This window comes from Poecilia formosa, unplaced genomic scaffold (genome assembly GCF_000485575.1).
Source record: "Poecilia formosa unplaced genomic scaffold, Poecilia_formosa-5.1.2 Scaffold41, whole genome shotgun sequence".
In the NCBI taxonomy this organism is placed as follows: Eukaryota; Metazoa; Chordata; class Actinopteri; order Cyprinodontiformes; family Poeciliidae; genus Poecilia; species Poecilia formosa.
The window spans coordinates 582,988-606,567 of record NW_006799980.1 but is presented as its reverse complement, the minus strand read 5'-3'; the positions used below and the strand labels follow the sequence as shown (position 1 = coordinate 606,567).

The following is a 23,580-nucleotide window of genomic DNA, read 5'->3' as shown; positions in this document are numbered from 1 at the left end:
TAATACTCATAATATTATTTATTTATAATATTTATTATTATTTTAAAGCACCCTCAATACTGATGGTATTAATTATTAATTAGTAATTATTATTATAGTTCTTCTTATTATTATTTTCTTCTGTTTTTTCTCATGGTCCCGAATGCTCGCTGTTGGTTGTAGCCCTCCCTTGCACCATACGTTGAATGAGGAGTGCATCAAATAAAGAGGCAGTCATGAATGAGAAGTAGACCCGGTAAGTTTGGTAGACGTGAAATTCTACAACAACTTACAGCTCCATCGCGTTGTTTAAAATATGGACATTAGATCAATAATCCACATTTATGTCCTTTATCGCTGAAAAGAAATGCCCATCTCTGTAACTTGGTTGCACTTGCTGCGCATAGATACTGCGGCATTGGCTTTCTACTTAGCGACCGCAGTGCCCGCTCGTATCGCTCCGCAGGGAGAGGAAGTGCTCGTAGACCAATCACATCTGTGTTTACACCGTCACCTGTCAAACACCTCTGCTTCATTTCTCTCTAAAAGGTAGGATTTCCCTGCTTATTTTTTAGCCACTTTTTAAAAACAAACAAACAAACAAAAAAAAACTAAACTGTAAGCGATATAAATAAGGGCTGAGTGTAGTTTTACGTGACTAATAAACCGGTCCGTTTATTCAGGAGAAGGATGTGGGGATAGCGAGGTTGCGCCCCCAGAGCTAGCTAGCTGGAGCTGGTTATCTCTCCGCGCGAGGCTTGGTTTTTTTTTTAGCCGATTATCGGGAAGTCCTTGTACCTAATCATCTCTCAGTGTGGTGCGTGTTAGCATAGCGGACCGATCGGTTTGATATTATAAATCCTCTTCCTGGGGTTTCCCGTGTTAGCAAAGGTTGTCTTAGCCGAGTGGCTAACAAGGACCAACCATGCAGATGTAGCGTCGAGGTGCGTCTCGCTGCTCAGTCAGGATTAATGGTTCTTATTCATCTGGAGGAAACTGATAGCACGCTGCCACTGACAGTCACTAACGAGCTATTGATAGCTGGGCTATGTTTGTCCCTTTACTTTGTTTTTCGGTCTTCATACCCCCAGCAAGTCATTAAGCACAATCAATGAGGTTCTTCGTAATGTTCGACACAGACACTAGTAGAGGTCGAGCAATCGGGTTATTTTAATGCCCAGCACCGATCTATAGAAATCTACAGCCGAGGGCCAATTTATAAAGCCTAATAATTTGTTTGTCTTTCACCCACGTGCATTACAGGCTAATAGAAACGCACATTACAATGTAATAGCGCTTTAAAATATAGTAATCTGTTTGTTTGTTTTTTGTTTGTTTGTTTTTAGCAATTTGGTAGTATAGGCCCTCATGTCTGTGCTATAGATTATCAAAGACAAGTAATAAATACATTTCCAACCATAAAGGTATCCTTATTTTCTTCTTGAAACTATAATTTTCTAAAGAAAAGATAAAGTTGATGGTAAACTCACAATGATTATTTTAAATGGCCACATGCATATGTTGACTCCTCAGGTAAAAGGTAAAAATCTTTAACATAAATAACCTTTAATTACAGTTGCATAATGTCATACAGTTGGTATTGTTGCATTGCAGCATGAAGGTTTTGGGTTCAAATCCCCCCCAGGGTCTTTCTGCATGTTCTCCCTTTGCATGGATGGATTCTTTGTGGGTACTACTGGGTTGTAGGGTCAGTCTTTTTTTTACCCTGACTAGGACTAGTCTGAAGGGTTTCATCCAGCTGCATCTCAGAGTTCATATAAAACACTGCAGGTACAGCAAAAATATGAGAAGATAGTCATATCCATGTTTCTATATAATCAGTTTTAAGACCTGAAGTCGTGTTTTATTATCTTCCTGACAGTATTTCCAGCTGCCTTCATTAATCCTACTTAGAGAGCGCTGATCAAATTAATTTGGTTTTGGGATGGACTTTCTGTCCTGAAACTCCTTCCTGGTGCTGTTTGCTGCCACTCAGAAGAGTCTCATTTAGTCGGCCTGTCAGATGAGATACAGTTCAGCATCTATCATGCAGAGTAGACACATGGAGAAACTTTATCTCTGCAGAGGAAGTTACCCAGGCCTGCTGGTTGGGGACAGGTCAGAGTGAAGCAGAGTCAGTGCCTTGTTGTTTGCATCCCTATTGTGAGATTACCCTTAATGCTTCATGCTTTTCTTTAAAATTAGACATAAAAGTCAATGTTTTATTGATTCCTGATTACCTCTCAGAATAAGCCTTTGCAGCAGGTTTTGTTTGTGCCAGTTCTGAAACTTTTCAACATTACTGTCTCAGCTTAAAACACAAATCAAATCTATATTTAAAAATTTGGGCAGCCACGTATTTTATACTTTTTTTGGTCTGTTTATTGTTTCTTTTATAAGCTGCACATTAACTGTCTGTTCATGCAGCTAGCCGAGATACAACTGCACTGTAAAAACTGGAGATTTTCAGTGCCTTGCAGAAGTTATCATACTCATTAAACTTTTCCACCTTAATCACTTTCCAGCTATAGGCACTGATGATCTTTTGGAAAACATCCAAAGGCTGAAACTTCTGTCAGTTCTTTTTTGCATTTACCAGCAAGTTTCTGCTGAAAAAAAAGCATCTTCAGCATGATGCTGCCACCGCCATGTTTCATAGAGGAATTGGTGTGTTTTCCTACACACATTTAGTTTTGCAATTAGTAAGATCAGAGCATCTTCGTCCATGTTTGTTGTTTCTCCTGCATGACTTCAGTCCAACATTGAACTACTTCTTATGGCTTTCCTCTGACAGCCTCTGAGTTGTGAACTGATATTCAGTGTGTCAACAGTTTCTCAAACCTGAGCTGCGGATCCCTGCAGCTCCTCCAGAGTCACCATGGGGCCTCTTGGCTGCTTCTCTGGTTAATGTTCTGCTTGCAAAGCCTCAGTTTGGGCAGACGGCCGTGTCTCGGTGGGTTTGCTGAAATGTGCAAATTCAAAACAAATGTCGTCTCAAGACACTTTACAAAAAACTTGACTATCATACATAGTCAAGTTAAATTACATTCTATCCATAGATAGGTGGATTTTATTTAGGGTAATCAGAGTAACGGAGGCTTAATGGTGAGGAAGGAAGAAAAGAAGATTTCACTTCCAAAATTTCAGTATCAGTGGTGTATTTAAGGGGATATGCATCAATAATGAGGGGACTTGAATTATTTTAATGTTTAAAGCAATCTGATAAAATAACATAACATTTAGAAAAATAACAAACAAGTTACAAAAAATATAGAAATTGTAAGATTTTGTGTTACTTGTAATAGTAGTTCAGCAGACATGGATGGAGGATAAATAAGTTTTGTTTTTTGCAATAAACTTGGATAAATTATCTAAAATATTGTCCATTCTTGGTGTAAAATGTGTATGTTTTTAAATAATTGCTAAGGTTTTTTTTTTAGTATTGCAAACATACTTGTGTCATTGCACATTGATTGACAGTAAAGAAGTATCCAAATTATTTGTAAATCGGTTTCTCTTCCTCATCACAACCATGCCTTACGTCACATTGGTTTATCACATAAAATCCCAATAAAACACACACAGGTGTGTGTGTGGTTGCAGTCTGACCAAAAGTGGAAAAGTGAAACACAAGATTCTGCATATGTAGAGGTCTGGAGGGTCATGCAGAAAAAACTTAGAGTTGTTGCAGTGCAGTATTTTGCAGCATCCCCCTCCCCTGAAATTTTCTGGGCTTGTGTTAGTTTAAACCATGCAGGGAGGAGGAGGGGGAGGAGGAGGAGGAGGAGGATGTAGAGGTAGGGGGAGTGTCAGAGTGGTTCTGAACAAGTAATGAAGGAAGGAGGAGAGTGAATCATATCCAGGCAGTGTAAGGTGCAGTGCAGTGTGGCTGTTTACAACAGCAGCTCGGCATTCATGCTGAAGCTCCATCTGATATACGGTGTTCACTTTCAGCCTCTTTGTTTTCCTCCCCGTTCGCCCAGGAGCTGAAACACACACTCACACTGAAGCGCCTTCGGTAGCCGCTAACTGGACGGACTCTCTGGCAATTGACCTTTTGCAGGTAAGCCCGCGTCAGCTTGGCTGTTTCAACTAGTACCGACACAGCAGCAGCTTTGCATGCACGTTTCTTAAAATGCATCTTTTACGTTTCCTATGAGTTTCCTTATAGCAATGTAAACATTCCAGGTTGTATTTTTTTTTCTCCAGAAAATAATAATAATAATAATAATAATATTTCAGAGAAATGCGTTCAGCTGGAACATTTATCCAATGTTGCGGAGTAATGAAGAGTCACTTTTGGGCTTCTCTTCAGTGACACAGTGAAATATTTACATGTTTTTTTTTTCAATATAAGGACACATCCTGTAGTGTATGGTAAAAACTTTAGTGGGGAAAAAAGCGTCCTGCTCAGATTTTTTTAAAATTTATTTAGAAAACAGAAAAGCTGTATTAAAAGTTTACTTTGACTTTGCAGAATTAAATGATTCTTAGAAGAGATTTCCTCTTAATATGGACTACCCCTTTAAAAATAAACAGTATCCTGGTGATGCCCACTAATGTTTTTCAATGCATTTGGTTGTCTTGGCTGGACAACCAATAAATATGCATTGCTATCTCTGAAGCTGAAACACACATTCACACACACACGCACACACACATACACACACACACACACACACACACCGGTCTGTCACATGCAGCCGGTTCAACCCTCCAGAGATCTGCAGATCTAAACTCCTCGAGGAAAACATGAGCGCAGGTAGTGATCATGCATCACAAGAATGTCAGCAGCACTTGTTTTTAGCCACTGATGCACCCTTTTGACTCGTGATAACCCGGTCCCCGAGGCGGCAGGGGAGTGTGTTTGTCGGAGGCTTGAAGAAGTGCTAATTGGAGAATCTCAGGTGGAGATGCAGCCACAGGGGCAGCAGTGGGGCGGGGTGCTGATGAGGAGGGGGCTCTTCTGAGGTTTTGGGTAGAGCGAGGACAGAATGAGTTAAGAGACAATATTTAATTTTTTTATTTATTTATTTTTTTTGCAGATTGGTGTGAGTTTTTCATTCATACCCATTGAACTGTGTTTTGTGTTTGTTTCAGTGGAAAAGTGGAATAAGTCTTGAACCATGAGCTCAGTGGCTGTGTTGACCCCGGAGAGCTTCGCCGAACATCGCAGTGGTCTCAAAGACCAGGAGATTACAGGTGACCTCCGCTAACTTTGACCTGGGATTCGTTACGGTGCTTGAAATCCTTGAAAATGCTTGAATTTCAATCAGATGTTGAAATTCAAAGTGTTTGGTTGGATCAAACACTTTCAAGCATGGAAAGAGCTTGATTTCTGCATAAAGTCCTTGAAAGTGCTTAATATTCAAGCTGCACAGTTTTGTAATTAAGTGCAATCTAACATTTGATAAATTTGAAAAACTTCATTGACTGTTTAGACCAGATATTTTCATACAAGTAATAACAAAATATTTTTTTTTCTTGTTGTCTGAAGTTAAATAAACTTTTCTTGTTTTACGTCAGTTAAAATGAACAAAATCACTTATAGCTGCTAAATGCTGAAAAACTTAGAAAAAAAACATTTTTTAGAGATTTTTCTGTAGGTGATATTTACCTTAAGATGATTTGTTTGGATTTGCAGTAACTGTATATTATTCCTAATGACTCAAAAATGTATTGCTGTGTGTTACTGAAATAAAAGTAGTCTTATATTGTGTTAAACATATGTTGAAGTTATTTAAATTCCTGGATTTACTTGTTAAATTAGTGTTTTGTTCTCAGATCAATCAGGTGTTTGGAGTGAATGTGTGATTACGAAACATAAAGTTTTGTCATATTTTAGTTAACTTTTCCCTACTGTAGAATGTAGAATACAACCACAAAAAATATTAATAACAATCATAAATTATACCATTTAGTAGTTAACTAAAGCCGTCTTTTTTTTTTTAGTTCATTTGTATTGTTTTATTTCCAAAACTTACATTGAAAGTGCTTGAATTTTACTGTGGGAAAAGTGTACAAAGTCTTAGTATCTTCTAGTGGAGATTTCTCCTCTAATCTCCTGCTTAGTGTTTTATACTGTAGTTTTTTTCCCCTGTGTGTCTCTTTGCTGAATGTTTTCATGTTGGCTTCACCGGGCCAGGTTGTGTCCCGGAGGATGAGGCCTACATTCCCACCTATCTGGAGGCCTTCCCTCCGCTGCCGGAGAAAGGCGCTCCGGGGGAAAAGACGGGGGAGCCGGCTTCGGCTTGGGGGAGCAAGATCCGCCCCATCAAGGCCTCAGTTATCACCCAGGTGAGGATCTCACCGAGGTGCACACATACACGTTCAGATGAATCGCTGCTGTAATGAAACCCGCGTTGTGTTCAGGTGTTTCATGTCCCCCTGGAGGAGCGGCGCTACAAGGACAACAGCCAGTTTGGGGAAGGGGAGGAGGCCAAGGTGTGCCTGGACATCATGCAGCGGACCGGGGCGCACATTGAGCTGTCCCTGGCTAAGGACCAGGGCCTGTCCATCATGGTTACTGGCAAACTGGATTCGGTTATGAAGGCTCGCAAGGAAATCGTAGCCCGTCTGCAGACGCAGGTAAGTGTGCATCCGACTCTTACAATGTTTGGTTTTCTTTGTGAATTTAACTGTGGAGAAGCAAAATAAAAGCTGAATCCTTTTAGGTGTTCTAAGTAATTGTGGGTTGGGGCTCCTCTTAAGTATCTGTGTAATAAACAGGATGTCCACACATCCTTAAAAAAGCCTTCAAATGTCTTAAATTCATTACAAAAATCTAAGTTGACCTACAAGTCTTAAATGTTAACCTGGTAGAACTATTTCATCTAGTATATTCTGTGTAGTCAGGCAAAAGTTTATCACATGCAAACACCTTCATTGCGTTCTGTGACTCGAGGCGGTTGAAGCTACCGCTAACTAGCTACTATAAAAGTCTTGCTAGTTAGCCATCTAGCTTTGTTGTGTCTGTCATCGGTAAGTGTAAATCATCTCCAGTTTGCTTTCGCCTCAGTTCTGTTGCCAACCTGTAGGGTTGCTTAACGCTGCTCCAACATGGGGTAACTCGGTGAGAAAACATGCTAGTAGCTTTTTAAAAACTCATTTTCTAAAGATATTTCTGACTGTGACATAATTCAGCTTGTTAGAAACTTTCCTGCAGATAAATTTCTTTATTACGTCAAGAGAAAACCAAGAGAAAAAGCTGGTCTCCTGCTTCATGAATGTTAGAGCTTCGAACGTCATACAAAGTAACAACGAGTGTTTCAGCTGCTCTCTGTGAAGCTCATGCTCTGCACAGCAGACAGAGCAGGTCACATGCTGTCGTTCACCATCAACCTAATGCAAAAGGTGTAAAACCCCGAATCATTAAGAGGATGTTAAACACAACTTTGGAAGCCGTGCAGATTAAAATGAGTATTAGTTTCTTTTAGAAAATGCACAAAACTTGTGGGGACTGCTAGGGGTGCATCTGACTAAATCAGAGGTAAAGCTAACAACAGATACTGGGAGTTGATTCCTAAGCTGTTACCTGAGATCGCATCAGTACATTTGTAGTATTTGGTGTGAGGAAAAACCGAGGACTTCTTTTCAATATGGCTTCAAATGGTGACAAAACTTTGGCTGCTGGATGAAAAAGAGCACTGCAAGTGCTAGTAGGACTTTAAAAACTGTGTTTTTTTCAAGGTGGAAGTCACAACTCTTGATAAAAACAACTTCTATCACATTGTTTATTCTCTCAGTTTCATTACTTGTTTTGTTGAGGTTGATATTGTAGTTGAGCTGTGGGTTGAGAAGAGAAGGAAGACATTAGAAGACGAGGCGACAGATGTTTGTGTCCTGTTTCATCCTGCGCCGCTTTATTCTCCCACATCAAATCAGTCGACTGCCTTCGACATTTTTTCTAAACGGTCCCTTTTGACACTATGAGCAGCTGCACCTTTAAAGGCCTCAGCATGTCCCTGGACTGTAAATCATTCATTGTACAGTGTAAAGCGAAACACAACAGATAGACGCGACACCTGTTTATGCCTTTATTTGAACACAAAAAACTTTTGTAAAGCGTTTTTGTTTTGGTTTAAACATCTTCGGATTTTTGATGTCCTGAACGCAGCAAAACTAGAGAAACAAAGGGAGAATATAAACAAAGTGGAACACCTCTATAAAGGTCGAAGGAGGTAGATTTCTTTTGTATTTGTTGTCTTTATTAATATTTTGTCTGGTACTGATTTAAAACGGATTAATATTTGAATATTTAATGTTAGATGTCTTCAGCCAGTCTTTACCTCTCCATCGATATGCTACCGTCTGATGCGGTTTAAACTCAGATTTCCTTGAACTCTTGTCACGGCAATCCACCCACGGTGATGCAAAAACAAGATTTCAGATGCTACTGAACTTAAACCTTGACAGGATCTCAGTCCTGTGATGCTCAGCGTTAATAAGATGAGTTTAAACGGAGGTAGGAAGAACCAAAGTTCCTGCCTCTGCAGGTCGTCTAAGGACAGAAAAAGTGGAGTTGAAAATTGACCGTCAGCTCCCAGGTGGCTGTTTCAAGGCTTCAGCAGCAAACATGCTGATTTCCACTTCAGCTGCTGCATTGAAGTTTGTCTTTTTAGCTGAGCTGCGGTTATTGAAACAACATTGCAAGGAAACATTTTGTCCTCTTTGCACACTCGTTTTCTCACATGTTCACTGATCTTTATGTTACATTATATCCGAACTCTGACTCATTGTCAAGCATAACATTTTCCTCCTATCTGGTTACCTGCTGTTGTTTTTTTTTCGACACTGTTGGAGCGTTGCTAATGTATCTCACTTCTCCTGCTGTTGCTGCTGCTGCTGCTGCAGGCGTCGGCTACAGTCGCCATTCCCAAGGAGCATCACCGCTTCGTCATCGGTAAAAATGGTGAGAAGCTGCAGGAGCTGGAGCTGAAGACCGCCACCAAGATCGCTATTCCACGACCCGACGACCCCAGCGCCAACATACGCATCACCGGCACCAAGGAGGGCATTGAGAAGGCTCGCCACGAGATCCTCCTGATTTCAGCAGAGCAGGTCGGGAAGAGGGACGGTTGGATTCATAAAACCAGTTCTGTGTTACGCTTAACTGGCAGAAGTTAAAGGTTTCAGTGAAAACCAGCTTCTTTTTTGCACCGACGTGTTTTATCTTTAGTTATAATTTTGCTATGTTTATAAAAAGCCCAACCAAGGACTGGGTTTGCAAATTAGCCTGTGGCTAGAAAACCTTCGTACAAAACAGTGGTTACTTTGTTTTTATCGTGCAGCAGCGTTTGCTCTGCTGCTCTTGATGAAATAAACTTGAATTGAGTTGAATTTCAGGTTCAGCCAGATCCTTTTGAAGTCTATGAAATAAATCACAGCTAAGCATAAATCACTACTTTCCCAACCATTGATAGCTCCACAGCTGGGAGAAAGACAAGTTGTTGCTATAGCAACAACACATTTACATATGTGTTGTAAATAACATACACATAGCAGTCCCCCTTTTGAAGACGTATAATAGGTTTTAAGAATAATTAATCTTTTACAGCAACAGTGATTTTTTTTGTGTTTTGTTTTTCTTTTACTTCTCCTATTATTTTCCTCACTACATTGTGGAAAGGCAGCTTGAATTACTGGTCCAGTCGTGTTTGTCACATTTCTGCTGTTTTAAACCTTTTATTTTTTTTTATAATTGCTCTTACAGGCAGGTGCAGATGAATGGTAGTTTTCTTGTTGCCATTTCCTGCCTTTCTTCCTACAATGTTCTCTTGTCTTTCCTATTTTACACATATTTACATGCCAGGAAACAGGAAGTTGTGGATTAGTAGATAGAAGTCCCAAGACCCTCTCAGCAACTTAAAACTAGAGCATAAAATATGAAAGTACATTTACTTTATAAAACTTGATTAAATCATTTATTTCAGGTTGAGGAAAATGTTCATTTTTTTTTTTGCTTTGATTTGTTAAAAAGTCAAATTCAACTAAAAATAGATGATTTGCATCTATTTTTAGAGTGACTGACAAAGAAAGAGAAAGCTCTGGGAGTTTTACTTTACTGCAGGCATTAGAAAATCGGTAGAAATAGAAAGAATAGACAAATAATTGCTTGCTGCTAATTTGAAACCAGAACACCAGGGGTTAGTATTTTAACTCAGCCGTGACTTAGTGAGAAAGTGTTTGACTGCTGTTCCCGTCTCGTGGTTCAGTATGCATAACTTCTTTTTCCGTGTTGTTTTTGTTTGCTCTGCAGGACAAGCGCGCGGTGGAGCGCCTTTCCCTGGAGAAAGCCTTCCACCCCTTCATCGCCGGCGCCCACAACAGGCTGGTGCAGGAGCTGAGCCAGGAGACCGGCGCCCGCATCAGCATCCCGCCGCCGAGCCTGCCGAAGGACGAGATCGTCATCACCGGAGAGAAGGAGGCGGTCGCTCTGGCCGTCAACCGCATCCGAGCCATCTACGAAGACAAGGTGATGGAGAAACCACGAGCCGTCTGTCCTTCTGCGATAAACGTGTTACTCGTTTTTTTTTACGCTCGTTTTGCCACACCTCCCCGATGGAGAAGTGACTAGATTAGAAGACGAGCGGTTCAGCATGGAGAGGAAGGGCTTGTACGTGTCCTGTAGATGAGTCTTTTTGATAAGTGGGATGGGAGCGGATGTGGAGAGAAAATTGGATCTCAGCGCAGAACAACAGGATGAGAATGCTGGAGCCAATTAGGGCACAAATATGAGAGGTGAAAACAAACATTGAACTCTTTCAGCTCCTGTTCTCCTCTGCTTCTGTTCCCCGTTCCTTTCTAAGGCTGAAATGATTAATCGAGATTAATCAGTTTTTGAAATAATCATCAACTAATTTAGTAATTGATTAATTGCTCACGGGAGTATACAGGCTCAAAAAAAGGCCATTTGTTGAAAGAACAACACAGTTTGACCAGATATTAAGCCAAAACTGGCTTAATATCTTAAAACTAAAGATATTTAGCATTTAAAATAAAAAAAAAAAAACATTTGTCTCTAGACAGGTTTTACCCAGAATTCCTCAAGTGGCAGCCGGCTCACGTTCTGAAAAACAAATCTCTTTGTTATTGCTTTTTTAAATAATAATAAAAAATTATAATGAGCTTATTTGTATCTTTTAATATACAAGGGCTTAAATAAAAGAAAAATCTTCAGAATTTGCCAATTTTTTTAAATGATTCATTGGCAGAATAATCGATTACTAATATAATCCTCAGTTGAAGCCCTACTCCCTTCCATTCAGCTCGTCGGTTCTAATCTTGTCGTTTTCCGACCCGCAGAAGAGGAAGACCACGACGATCTCGGTGGAGGTGAAGAAGTCCCAGCACAAGTACATTATCGGCCCAAAGGGCAACACTCTGCAGGAGATCCTGGAGGCCACCGGCGTGTCGGTGGAGATGCCTCCGCTGGACTCCGCCTCGGAGACCATCATCCTCAGAGGGGAGCCGGACAAACTGGGACCAGCCCTCACACAGGTCTACGCCAAGGTCAGAATCTTTTTGGACCAATTTCCAACACCAGTTATAACCAGGCATAACTTTTCTTTATGAACTGTAATATACGACATATAATAAAGCATTCAGGATACGTATCTGTACCCTTTCTGCCATAGGTGATGATTAACTGTTTATATTAGAATCAGAGGCGACGTCACACTGGGTGTGTACAGTAAAAATCCCTTTAAAAAGATTTGTACGTAGATTCTCTAGAATAATATTGTTTTAATAATGCTAGCCATGCTAATGGTGATCATCCAGCTTATAAGGCGGTAAAGAGTTTTTGTCTTCATTTTAAACAATTAAAACAGTGTTTAACAAGCTGCCACTAATATGAGTAATAAATGACCAACAAAGGTATTAAGGAAATAATAGAAGGTATTCTGAACGTTTTTATATTTCAGCTTGTAAACAGAAATTTAACTTGGCTGATATCAGCAAAGCTTTACAAAAACTCGACATCTACAAAAGACAGTCTCTCATGTTCGGTTGCTGGAAACTTTCTCTTCTGGGTGAGTCTGCATTAGAAACAAACAATGTGAAGTCATTAATGGGAGGGCCAGGAAAGAAACAACCTCAAAATAATTGTTGGTTTACAAGTAAATCATGAAACTTGGACCCTTAAATGTCCAAATGAACAATAAAACGGTGCTGTGGATTCTTAAAGGCTCATTTGGAAATCAGTTTCTGTACAAGACTCAATAAAATCTTGATCTGGCTCTGAATTAAAAAGAATCAACCGTCTTTAACTCGGAAACTGCGTCTAACCTTTCAAAACTTGAGCACAGTAAACGTTTTTCAGACGCCTTTGCATACTCGGATACATTTATCCTTCCACCTTTGGCTGTCAGTCCATGCAACGTGTAGATTCCTGCAGATGTGCTTCCTTTATAAACTCTAATCTGTTGTTACAAGCTGCCACTGGCCAGCGTGTGAAGCAGGTTGCGTTTGGTGTTGGAGCCGTGTTTGATCTGCCTGCAGGCGAAGAGCGTGATGGTGGTGGAGGTCAGCGCTCCGGCTTGGCTCCATCGCTTCATCATCGGCAAGAAAGGGCAGAACATCGGGCGGATCACGCAGCAGCTGCCGCGGGTAAGGAGGCGACGTTCAGGCGTCTCTGATAAGAGACGAGCAAAGAGGACAGAAACTGTTTATTGTTGGTTGAATCGATTGTGTAGCACAGGTGGCGCTGTAGAGCAAGGGTCTTTAATCAGGTTGTTTAAGGTCATCATTTGGGGTTTTTGAGGATTTAATTTTTTTGGAAAATCAGGATTTTTTTTCCCCCTCTCTCTCCTTGGGTTCCCATAGTTCATAGTGATGTCGGGCCGCCATCTTGTTTACAGCCTCTACTTATTTGAGCTTCAAATTCAGGTCATCGCTACGATGAACTATTATGACTAAGTTAAATTATTTTTTGTTTCTGAGAATATAGTTACAATATTACCAGAATAAAAGAAAAAGTCATAATATTAGGAGATTGAAGAAGTAATTTTATGAGAACTAAATCTTTTAACGCATTTTTTGAAGACAGAACCATACGACTGAACATGTTGGCTCATGATAGTTTAAGTATTTTTCTTATTTAACATTTTTTTTCTCATAATTTTTAGACGTTCTTCTGGTAAAATTGCTTCTTTATTCTGCTCATAATTAAACAAATATCCTCTTAGCATTGTCCTAATTCTCCGTCGTACAACTCACAGGACGGATGATTAAAATCAAACCCATTTTTTGAAAATATTGTAATTTCTTTTTTTTTTTTTTTAGAAAAGAAAACATAATTTGTTACAAAAAATGTTTTTATTGAAATCGGAATCTTACATGGAAAAAAAAAAATCTGAATTTATTTTTTTAGCCACGTCGTCCGGCTCTAGGTTGTTTGTTTTCATGTTCAGGTTCACATCGAGTTCACAGACGGTGAGGAGCGAATCAGTCTGGAGGGTCCGACAGAGGAGGTGGAGCAGGCTCAGACCCAGATACAGGAGATCATCAAGGACCTGGTTAGCTCACGCACGCACGCACACACACACACACACACGCACGCACACACACACACACACACACACACACACACAAGACTGGCCATGAGATTTTACAGCACATTATAATATATAACGATGTATTTTTGTGTATAATTTGCAGTAAATGTAGTTATTTAATTTTATAAAGTTGGCACATGATGTCTAACCCTCTGGGAAACGTTTAGCACTTTTTAAATTTATTAATCTTGAAGTTGCAGGAGCAAAATCTGCATTTATTCAAGTGCAATTTAAAATAAATTTCTGATCATACAATCATATTTTATTCCATAATAGGATGTTTATTAAGAATTAAAGAAAAAAGATGTGTTACAGAAAATGTGAATACTTTTTTTTTCTATTACTCAAAAATAGTAATAGAAATTTAATCTTCCTGTCCATGTTCTCTGCAGCTGGTAAGGATGGACTACACTGAAGTCAACATCGATCAGCGTTTCCACAGACACCTCATCGGGAAGAACGGAGCCAACAGTGAGTTTTATTTTTCCTGAAATTTGTCAAAAGCTGACGGGTAGAGCCTTTGGATCATAGAGGAAATCTACAGGTGCGTCTCAGTGAATTAAAATATAATCAATACAGTAAGAGAAGTTAAAAAGGAAAACTCATTACAGATTTGTTACCTACAGAGTGACGTATTTCAAGCATTAGCTTACACCTAATGAAACGTAGATAAGGTCAATAAAAAATGATTTTTGATACAGAAATGTTGACCTTCTCTCCTTACTGTACAGTACAGGCACTCGGTCCTGTGTCGGGGCTCCTTTTGCTTGAATTACCCATATCAAGCATAGAGTCATTGTGGATGATGATACTGCGGACAGGAAGCAGTCAGTGAACATGAACACGCCTCTGACTGAAGACTGTTTCTCTATGACAGTTTCCAGACTATGATTACATGCTAACGGTTAAATATCTGGGCTGACAATATTTCACGCAAAGTGACACTTATCAGGTTGATGGCAAGCACTGCTAATCCACCACATTTATTTTTTCTGCTCCTCCTTAAAACTCTGCCTGACTGTGTGGTTAGAAAACCAGGAAGAGAGACGATGGAGTCTTTGTTGTGACTTACGATCAATCAATTTATTGCTTTTTATTAAAATATATGATTATATTAACAAACTCTGTCTTGAGAGCAAAGCAGAACTGCAGTCAAATCTCTTGTGTTTGTGCACAAACTTGCTGAATGAAGCCGGATTTGTTGCTTGTGAGCCTTTTTCCACTACACTTTTTCCTTCCGGTTAACTTTCTGTTATTCCACTTCGAGGAAACACTGGGAAGAAGTCATTGCTTGCTTAGCAAAGATCTTTTCTGTATGAAGTTCACTTCCTTTCTTGGTTTGATGTCATATTGAACTTTTCTTAGAAACTAAACATGTAAATTTACAGAAACGATAGGTTAAAGTATACTGTTGTGTACTTTAATTAATCTATCTAATATGAGTTACAATCCATATATTTTTCATGAAAATATGAAAAATTTTCATGAATCTGGAGAATCTGGAGGTAATATTAACGTTGGATTCCTGTCAAGTTACGTTGCTGCTCTCAGTCAGACCTACAGGAGGACAGATCAGATCCTTTTCTTTATTTTTTAAAGTCAATCGGATCAAGGAGCAGTACAAAGTGTCGGTGAGAATCCCGCAGGACTCCGAGAGGAGCAACCTGGTCCGCATCGAGGGAGACCCTAAAGGAGTGCAGATGGCGCGCAGAGAGCTCATCGAGATGGTTCAGCGAATGGTGAGAGCCGGCTGAAGGCCTAGGCTGCTTCGTTCAGTCGTTTGAATGTGAACCAAAGAAGGATTTCTACACTTCCAGGAAAACGAGCGCACCAAAGATCTGATAGTAGAGCAGAAGTTTCATCGGACGATCATCGGCCAGAAGGGGGAGAAGATCAAGGAAGTCCGAGATAAGTTTCCTGAGGTGAGATTCTGGAAGACGAGCTCGCATTATGATTCTTTGCAGCGGGATTTTTTTTAAAACTTTGCTCTCACTTAATTTGAATTTTAGGTCATCATTACGTTTCCCGACCCGTCGCAGAAGAGCGACATCGTCCAGCTGAGAGGGCCGAAGAACGAGGTGGAGAAATGTGCAAAGTTCCTGCAGAAGATCATCGCAGACCTGGTGGGAGCCGCGCCACGGCGAGCCTCTGTCCGCTGAGCTCTTAGCCTCACTGAGACTTTCTATCTTCTTCTGCTTCTTCCAGATCGAGAACAGCTTCTCGCTTTCCGTCCCCATCTTCAAACAGTTCCACAAAAACATCATCGGAAAGGGCGGCGCCAACATCAAAAAGGTGAGAGCAGACGGTCAGGGTGCAGATCTGGTTTGACGCGCTAACGTCACACACACACACACACGGCGTAAACGACGGGGCAATGTTCTTGTCTTCAGATCCGTGAAGAAACCAACACTAAGATCGACCTGCCGACGGAGAACAGCAACTCCGAGACCATCGTCATCACGGGGAAGAAGAACAACTGTGAGGCCGCCAGAGATCGGATCCTCGCCATCCAGAGAGACCTGGTGAGACGACAAACACAACGGGACCGCTTCTAAATGCAGAGCGCACATCCAGATTCAGAAATACTTTACTGATCCCAGCGGGAAATTAAATGTTGTTACTCATATTAATGCTTCAAAGAGTTATTGTTGGTAGCGATGGCTGTTGGCAATGAAGATCTCCTGTAGCGGTCTGTATTGGAGTGAGTTTGAAGAAGCCTCTGACTGAAGGCGCTCTGGTTTTCCTAAATGTTGTTCTCAGGCCAACATTAAGGAGACGGAAGTCGCCATCCCAGCCAAGCTGCACAACTCTCTGATTGGCTCCAAGGGCTGCCTGGTGCGCTCCATCATGGAGGACTGCGGAGGCGTCCACATCCACTTCCCCTCCGAGGGCTCCGGCTCAGACAAGGTCACCATCAGGGGCCCCGCCGGCGAGGTGGAGAAGGCCAAGAAACAGCTGCTGCAGCTGGCGGAGGAGAAGGTCGGTGGAAGCAAAACCAAGAGAGAGTAACGAAAGAAAAGGCCGGGACGAGGCAACCGCTCTTATTTTGTTTTCTCGCTCCCCCCGTCCAGCAAGTCAACAACTTCACCGTGGAGCTGCAGGCCAAACCCGAGTACCACAAGTTCCTGATCGGACGAGGCGGCGCCAACATCCGCCGCGTCAGGGACAGGACGGGGGCCCGCATCATCTTCCCGTCCCCGGACGACACGGAGCAGGAGCTGATCACCATCGTGGGGAAGGAGGAAGCCGTACGCCAGGCCCAGAAAGAGCTGGAAATCCTGGTCAAAAACCTGGTAAATGTTTAAGATTTTCTCCTTTTACGACGACCTATTGCTTCTGTTTTGCCATATTGCAGCTCTTTAATCAGATGAGCTGTAAATAATCACACTATCTTATAATTCAGCATTTGCAATGTGAAGTTTAAGTAAGATTTGCTGCTACGTTCTCTTGTATTGGTGCAAAACCACATTTTGTCTGCGCGTAAACTCCTGAGAGCCTCTTTTCTTTGCCTCAGTTCTCCTCTTCTGTTGTCGACTTCCCAGGACGACGTGGTGGAGGACAGCATGGAGGTGGACGTTCGCCACCATCGCCACTTCGTGTGTCGCAGAGGTCAAGTCCTGCGGGAGTTGGCGGAGGAATACGGCGGCGTGGCCGTGAGCTTCCCTCGCACCGGCTCCAGCAGCCAGAGGGTCACTCTGAAGGGGGCGAAGGACTGCGTGGAGGCAGCGAAGAAACGCATCCAGGAGATCATCGGGGACCTGGTGGGTCGCAGAGAAGAGACGTTTGCTTCTTTTTATAGTCGCAATAAGAAATTAATCAATTAATTGCTTAACAATTCAAAATAAGCTCGATACTTTCAATTCTGATTGTTAGTATTTTTTTGAAAGGCAGTTTTGTTCACAGAGACGTCGTAATCCTTTAGTAACGTGGCTGTAGTAATGTGTGGTTTTTATTTCCGTCTTGTTTATTGTTTTTGGTCGTTGTGCTTTTTATTTTGGATATGTAAAATATCTTCTAGTTCAAGTGTTAAGTAGAATTTAAAAAAATTAAAGCTCATTGATCTTTGAGAGGCCGAACTTGGATTATTAAGCCGTCATCAGTATGTGAAGATGGTTTCAAAATAACAATACTGTCATTTTTCACAATAAAATCTGTTATCATGACAGGCTTAACGGGAAGAATCGTAAAGAATAAGCCAGGGTTCTGCAGCCTGTGGTTTGGGACTGGTTCTGTGGACTTTTAATAACTTTTGGTTAAAAATGGAGAAGAACCAACTAATGTTATACATATTGATAAACAATAAATGCAGGTTTCAGTTTAGTTTTTCACCTTCTTATGGAGGAATTCACTCTAAAATTACCAGTGATGTTTTTTCCATAGACGTCAACATCAAATAAGAGAAAATGTATCCAACCATGTTTTGCTAGTTTTATGCTTCGATAGCCGTAAATCAATCAATACATAACTTAAAAATTACAACAAACAAAAAAAAATTAAGTTTTGTAACTTTTGCTGCTCTAAATGGGTTTTATTCAGCTTCACTGTTTGGATTGTATCACCTGCAGACCGCAGGAATAATCCATCAGCAGATTCATGGCTTCGTGTATCTGTGGCTCTTTTCTTGTCGTTTTTTTTTGTTTGAGCTTCACAAACAGAAGGAATTGGCTCTATAAATAGCTTATTTTTTCTCTTTCTTGTTGTGCCGCAGGAGTCGCAGGTGAGTGTGGAGGTGGCCATCCCTCAGCGGCACCACCGCGCCATCATGGGGCCCAAAGGCAGCCGCATCCAGCACATCACCAGGGAGCACGAGGTCCAAATCAAGTTCCCCGAGAGAGACGACAGCGCTGCAGGTTACAAACACAACCTCTCTGCCTTCTGTTAAAGCTGGATAGGTTTATGGGCCATGCAAAACACGTACGTTACATCTTTTGCACTAAATCGTTCTTGTACTAGAAAAACATTTAGCTAAAACAGGTTTTTGTTAAATATGAAAACTGTAGAAGAAGAGTGAAGACTTTGAGTCAATGCAAAAATCCCACCCAGAGGGTTTTTAGAAATTAATGCAGAACATTGTTTACAAAGCTAAACTGTAATGTCACAACAGTTTATAAGCTTAATTGAGGTAAAAAGATGAAGCTAGCTTTGTTAGCCTATAGTCCTAACTAGAGGAATCGGGATTGGAAAGGTTAAATTGGGAACCCTCCCTGCTAGTGGGCCGTTGTTTTCTTCTGAAGACTGAGCACAATGCGAGCAAGAACTTGAAGAGCGACCTTATGAAGTCTGTAATTGATATAAAAAAGCAGAAGAAATAAACAGAAGTAGTAAGAGAATATGGCTACATTTTAAACTATTAATAGCCTTTTGTACGTGGAAGAATTAAGCTGTGAAAGAGCGCAAAGTTTTTCAGAAATTAATGGATTTTCATTCAGAGCTTTTTTAGGGCTTCCTGTCACTTTAAATCTAAATATGCTGCTGGCCACGCCTCCCCAACTCAACATTTACACTCACACATGAAAAAGATCCAAACAGATGTGCAATCATGCAACTGTACATCTTTGAAAGGCATTAGTAGAACCTCCTCCACAACCAACAAGAATGCAACAAGTTGTTTGTGACAGTAATAAAACACCCAGTGGCGCAAAAAGTGGGTATGCAGCGCATGCAACGCATAGGGGCGCTTCACCAGAGGGGGCGTCACCCTTACGTACCTTCCTTGGGGGGCTAAGGGGAGCGCCGATTTATGTTTTCGCATCCACCTGAATAATATGTAGTTGCACCCCTGAAAACACCCGCCCTATTCCAGCAGCATATAGTGGTAAAACCAGCTGACCAAACATTCTGGAGCTCAACTGGGGTTGGTAGGTGACGGGCAGAACTCCATTGGGGTTGCTAGGTAACAGCGAAGTGTCACTCAACTGTTGGGAGGTTTTGGAAACGACTTGTTTTCCAGACACCAAAAAACACTAACCTTTTGCTAATGAAACACTTGGACTGTTTTGAGAAGCAGTTGAGACCCAAGTGGAAGTATAAATATGTACTAAATGATAATTTTGCATAATTCTTTTTTTTTTTTTTCATCTGTAATTTTTCTTAAAAAATGGATTCCTGTGGCGAACTCAGGTCAGGACGCGTTGCCGCAGGAAAACGGCGACGTCAGCCCGGAGGCGGACTTCGTCCCTCGCAAGTGTGACATCATCACAATCTCTGGGCGGGCGGAGAAGTGTGAGCTGGCCAGGGCGGCCCTGCTGGTGAGCACGGCTTCAGCTCAGCTGGACTGTCTCACCCCCAGCGTGCCTAAGTGTTTCATCTCGTCTCTCTGCAGGCACTGGTTCCCATAACGGAGGACGTCGAAGTGTCTTACGATCTGCACCGCTACATCATCGGCCAGAAGGGCAGTGGAATCAGGAAGCTGATGGAGGAATACGAGGTGGGAAGAGTCATAGACCGTTTTTGGATCAGAGGTCAGGTTTTACAGCAGGCGAGTGAGTGAGTGCGATGTGTTGCTTCGGGTGTGCAGGTGAACATCTGGGTGCCGCAGCCTGAGAAACAGCTGGATGTGATCAAGGTGACGGGTCTGGCAGCCAACGTGGAGCGAGCCAAGCTGGGCCTCCTGGAGCGGGTCAAAGACCTGCAAGCCGAGCAGGAGGACCGGGTACGAAACACAGAGCTGCATACGCATCAACAGCTCATCATTATTGTCTGTTATCGAGATAAAAGGACAGTTTAGTTGAGATGTTTTCTTTTTTTCTTTATAAGGGAAAGATTGAAAATCAAATTTGGTGTAAAAAAAATCTGAGATTTTATTTTTAAGCTACATCGCCCAGCCCTAGTTTTGGCTTAATTACTGCTTTGACTGTTGCTCTTCCAGAAGATTGCATGTTCTTGCATAATTAATGATTGATTAATTAATTAGTTAATTACTAAGTTGGTTAGCGGTTATTTCATTAATCACAATTACGATTAATCCGATTAATCGTTTCAGCCCGGTGGCTTGACTTTTTTTTTTAACCCTCCGTCTCATCTCAGGCTCTGCGCAGTTTCAAGGTCACCATGTCCGTAGATCCAAAGTTTCATCCCAAGATCATCGGCCGGAAGGGCGCGGTCATCTCCCAGATCAGGAAGGACCACGACGTCAGCATCCAGTTCCCCGACAAAGGAGACGAGCAGCAGGTGTGTGCGGGCGGCCTTCACGAACCGAGCGCGCGCCGTTGCGTCTCTCTGCCTCACCCGAGCTTTCCTCGCCGTTCTCCCAGGATCTGATCGTCATCTGCGGCTACGAGCGGAACGTGGAGGAGGCCCGGCAGGCCATCCAGCAGCTGGTGTCTGAGCTGCAGGAGATGGTGAGCCAGGACGTCCACCTGGACCCGAGGACTCACGCCCGCATCATCGGCGCCCGGGGCAAAGCCATCCGCAAGCTGATGGAGGAGTTCAAGGTGAGGGGCGGACGACGAGGAAGTGTTTACCCGATCAGACGGACCTGGTCAGACTGAGCTGTGGTTTTCCAGGTGGACATCCGGTTCCCGCAGCCCGGCTCCGACGAGCCCGACAAGGTGACGGTCACAGGGCTTCCCGACACGGTGGACGCAGCCATAGATCACCTGCTCAACCTGGAGGAGGATTACGTGAGTTTGCAGCTGCTGCGTTTCCGTTGACCGTATGAATGCTCAACTTGACTCTTCAAAGATGAATGGAAACATGCCAATATGTTTGATTTTTCAATAAGAAGTTTTGGTGTTAAGATGTTTTTTTTTCCCATATAAGTGATTATTTTGCAAAACTGTAATGGAAACACTTTTCTCATGACACGAGTCACATGGTGGATGATTAACTTTGTCTCGTTTTGCCTCTCAGCTCCTCAGCGTGACGGAGACGGAGACCTTGGCGGCGTACATGAAACCTCCGTCTCGCTACGGAGGGGGAGGCGGAGCAGGAGGCCTGGATGACAGCAGTGGGGGTCCGGCTAAAGGCTTTGTGGTGCGGGACGCCCCCTGGAACGCAGCAGGGAACAAGGTGGGCTTTCCCAGAGATAAACTTTAAAAAAAAAAAAGAAGGAAAATATACGGGCTGAAGCTGTAAAGCGGAAACGAATCTTAACTTTGTTTCATAATTACGTGGTTTGGTCAAAAATACACTATGAACCGTGAAGGAGTGCAGAAAAAGTTTGTAGAGGTGAAACTTTGTGTGTTTGATTTCCAGGCTCCCGACATGAGCAGCGCTGAGGATTTCCCCACGTTTGGCACCGGCGTGGCCCCGAAGCAAACGTCCGCCTGGGGCCCCAAGAAGTTCTGAAGGAAAACGACGACTAAACTTGTGTACAGCGAAGTACGAGACAAAACTAATTTCAAGTCAACTTGCTGCTCGCCTTCCCTCCTTTTACTCCTCGTCTCTCTAGTGTCCCTCTGCTCCCGCCGGTCTCCCACAACCAGCCACAGTGAATTCTGGGAGATTGAGTCTTATCCGTCTCTCTTCATGTAGTTCATTCCACTCTTCCTTCCTTGAAGACGGGAAGGGGCAAAATGCTCTCGTCATAATTTTGCTGTCCCACTCTGCTTCTCCCTGAAACATTTCACAGACTGTCGTCTTCTTCTTCTCCCCCCACCGAGACTGCCAAACGCCCGCCTTCCCCCCACTAAAGTCCCTTCGCTGCAGTCCAGCGCAGACAGGAAGTACCCTCACGCTTCCTGAGCAGGACCTTTTTCAGGAAGTGGAGCGGTTTGTCCTGTTGCAGCAGCTAAATCTTGGGACTTTTCAGTCTGAAAAATGACGTAAATGGGAGTCAGTTTTTTTAGCGTGAAAACAGTTTTTAACTAAAAACAATGTTTTATGGGGGTTTTTTCCCTACGGTTTCTCATTTGCTCACCTGTGCGGTGCTGCAGGTGAGGCGTTGAGGTCCGTGCTCGTTCTGGTGATCAGATTTTATCGTCAGAAATCAACAATCACAAATTGGAGTGTGGTAAAGTCCGTGTGGCTCTCATCAGTTTTAAAAAAAAGTGACAAAATGTTAGATGTGTTTTTGATCAATTCGCTCTGGAGCGTTGGAAAAGAAACATCGCCCCCTACTGTCACTCTTTGATGGTTGCAGCCAGTCTTTTTTGCTTTCTGTTTGCCCGTGATTTTATTTTTTTATCATATTAAATATGAAAACAGACGTACATTTCTGTTCTAACCACAGAAACAAAAACAAAAAAATTTAACCGTTCTTCGGTTAAATTTTTACCGAAGAACATTTTGTTTTTGTTTTGTCAGAATATTTTAAACTCAGATGTTTGCTTTCTCCTAGTTTCTGGTGATTATTTTAAATACAAAAACAAAATTAAGCCATACTTAAATTTGTACTCATCTCATCTTTCCACAAAAAAGAAAATAAAAACTTATTTATTAAAATAAAGCTGTATTTTTGTGGTCAAAAGTGGTTAGGCAGAAATTTTAACTCAGTCTGATTTTCTCACGTAAAAAAACAAACAAAAAATATCCCACATTAAAAACATTCATGAGAATATGAAAAACGTTTCATTTTTACTATTTTAAATATGAAAACTTAAGAAGTTTCAACAGAAAAATAGGTATTTTCTTAAAAGAGGAAGCTTTTTTCTTTTTTGTAGCTATAAAATTATTACAAAGAGGAATTAAATATAATTTTAAAAGCTCTGATCTTAAAATGCTTTAAATTATTTAATTCTAACCTGAAAAATCTGCCATCAAAATGAGAAAACAGACAAATTTTTGTTACTATTTCGTGTTGGTTTAATTTTGTTTTTGTTTTTATTTTAATTAGGGAAAGAAACTCAAAACCAGAACCTCTCTGTTCATCTGTTTTTTTTTTTTGTTTGTTTGTTTTGTTTTTTTACAAAATTAATTAAAAACTGTTAGGATTTGTTCAAATACAGTTTTTTATATATATGGATGAGGAGAAGCTCTAATTTTAGAAAACATTAAATCAGTGGCAAACAGAAACAAAAAAAAATTTACCGATTGTTATTACATATAATTCTTTCGGGTTTTATCACCAAATTATTCTAGATTTTAAATTCTCCTTTTAGAAAAA

General features: G+C 41.6%; 1 protein-coding gene across 1 annotated transcript; it reads left to right on the top strand.

The window, feature by feature from the left end:
• The first annotated feature begins 421 nt into the window (after window positions 1–421).
• hdlbpb (high density lipoprotein binding protein b) lies at window positions 422–22,984 on the top strand. Its single transcript, XM_007551268.2, has 28 exons — window positions 422–528; window positions 3,963–4,042; window positions 5,080–5,181; window positions 6,125–6,276; window positions 6,352–6,567; window positions 8,833–9,039; window positions 10,238–10,453; window positions 11,284–11,490; window positions 12,481–12,588; window positions 13,392–13,496; window positions 13,928–14,006; window positions 15,135–15,274; window positions 15,353–15,457; window positions 15,545–15,658; window positions 15,741–15,827; window positions 15,926–16,057; window positions 16,296–16,514; window positions 16,607–16,828; window positions 17,078–17,296; window positions 18,244–18,385; window positions 19,656–19,783; window positions 19,858–19,962; window positions 20,053–20,187; window positions 20,562–20,705; window positions 20,789–20,968; window positions 21,041–21,157; window positions 21,387–21,545; window positions 21,732–22,984. Exons 3-28 carry the CDS (start codon window positions 5,106–5,108, stop codon window positions 21,822–21,824), a joined length of 3,807 nt encoding a protein of 1,268 aa, XP_007551330.1. The 5' UTR covers window positions 422–528; window positions 3,963–4,042; window positions 5,080–5,105; the 3' UTR covers window positions 21,825–22,984.
• Window positions 22,985–23,580: the final 596 nt, after the last annotated feature.

Coding starts and splice junctions, on each gene's coding strand:
- hdlbpb (XM_007551268.2), top strand. CDS start 5,106: ATGAGCTCAGTGGCTGTGTTGACCCCGGAGAGCTTCGCCGAACATCGC. Junction 13,497..13,927: donor AGGAGATCATCAAGGACCTG/GTTAGCTCACGC, acceptor TGTTCTCTGCAG/CTGGTAAGGATGGACTACAC. Junction 19,784..19,857: donor TGGCCAGGGCGGCCCTGCTG/GTGAGCACGGCT, acceptor GTCTCTCTGCAG/GCACTGGTTCCCATAACGGA.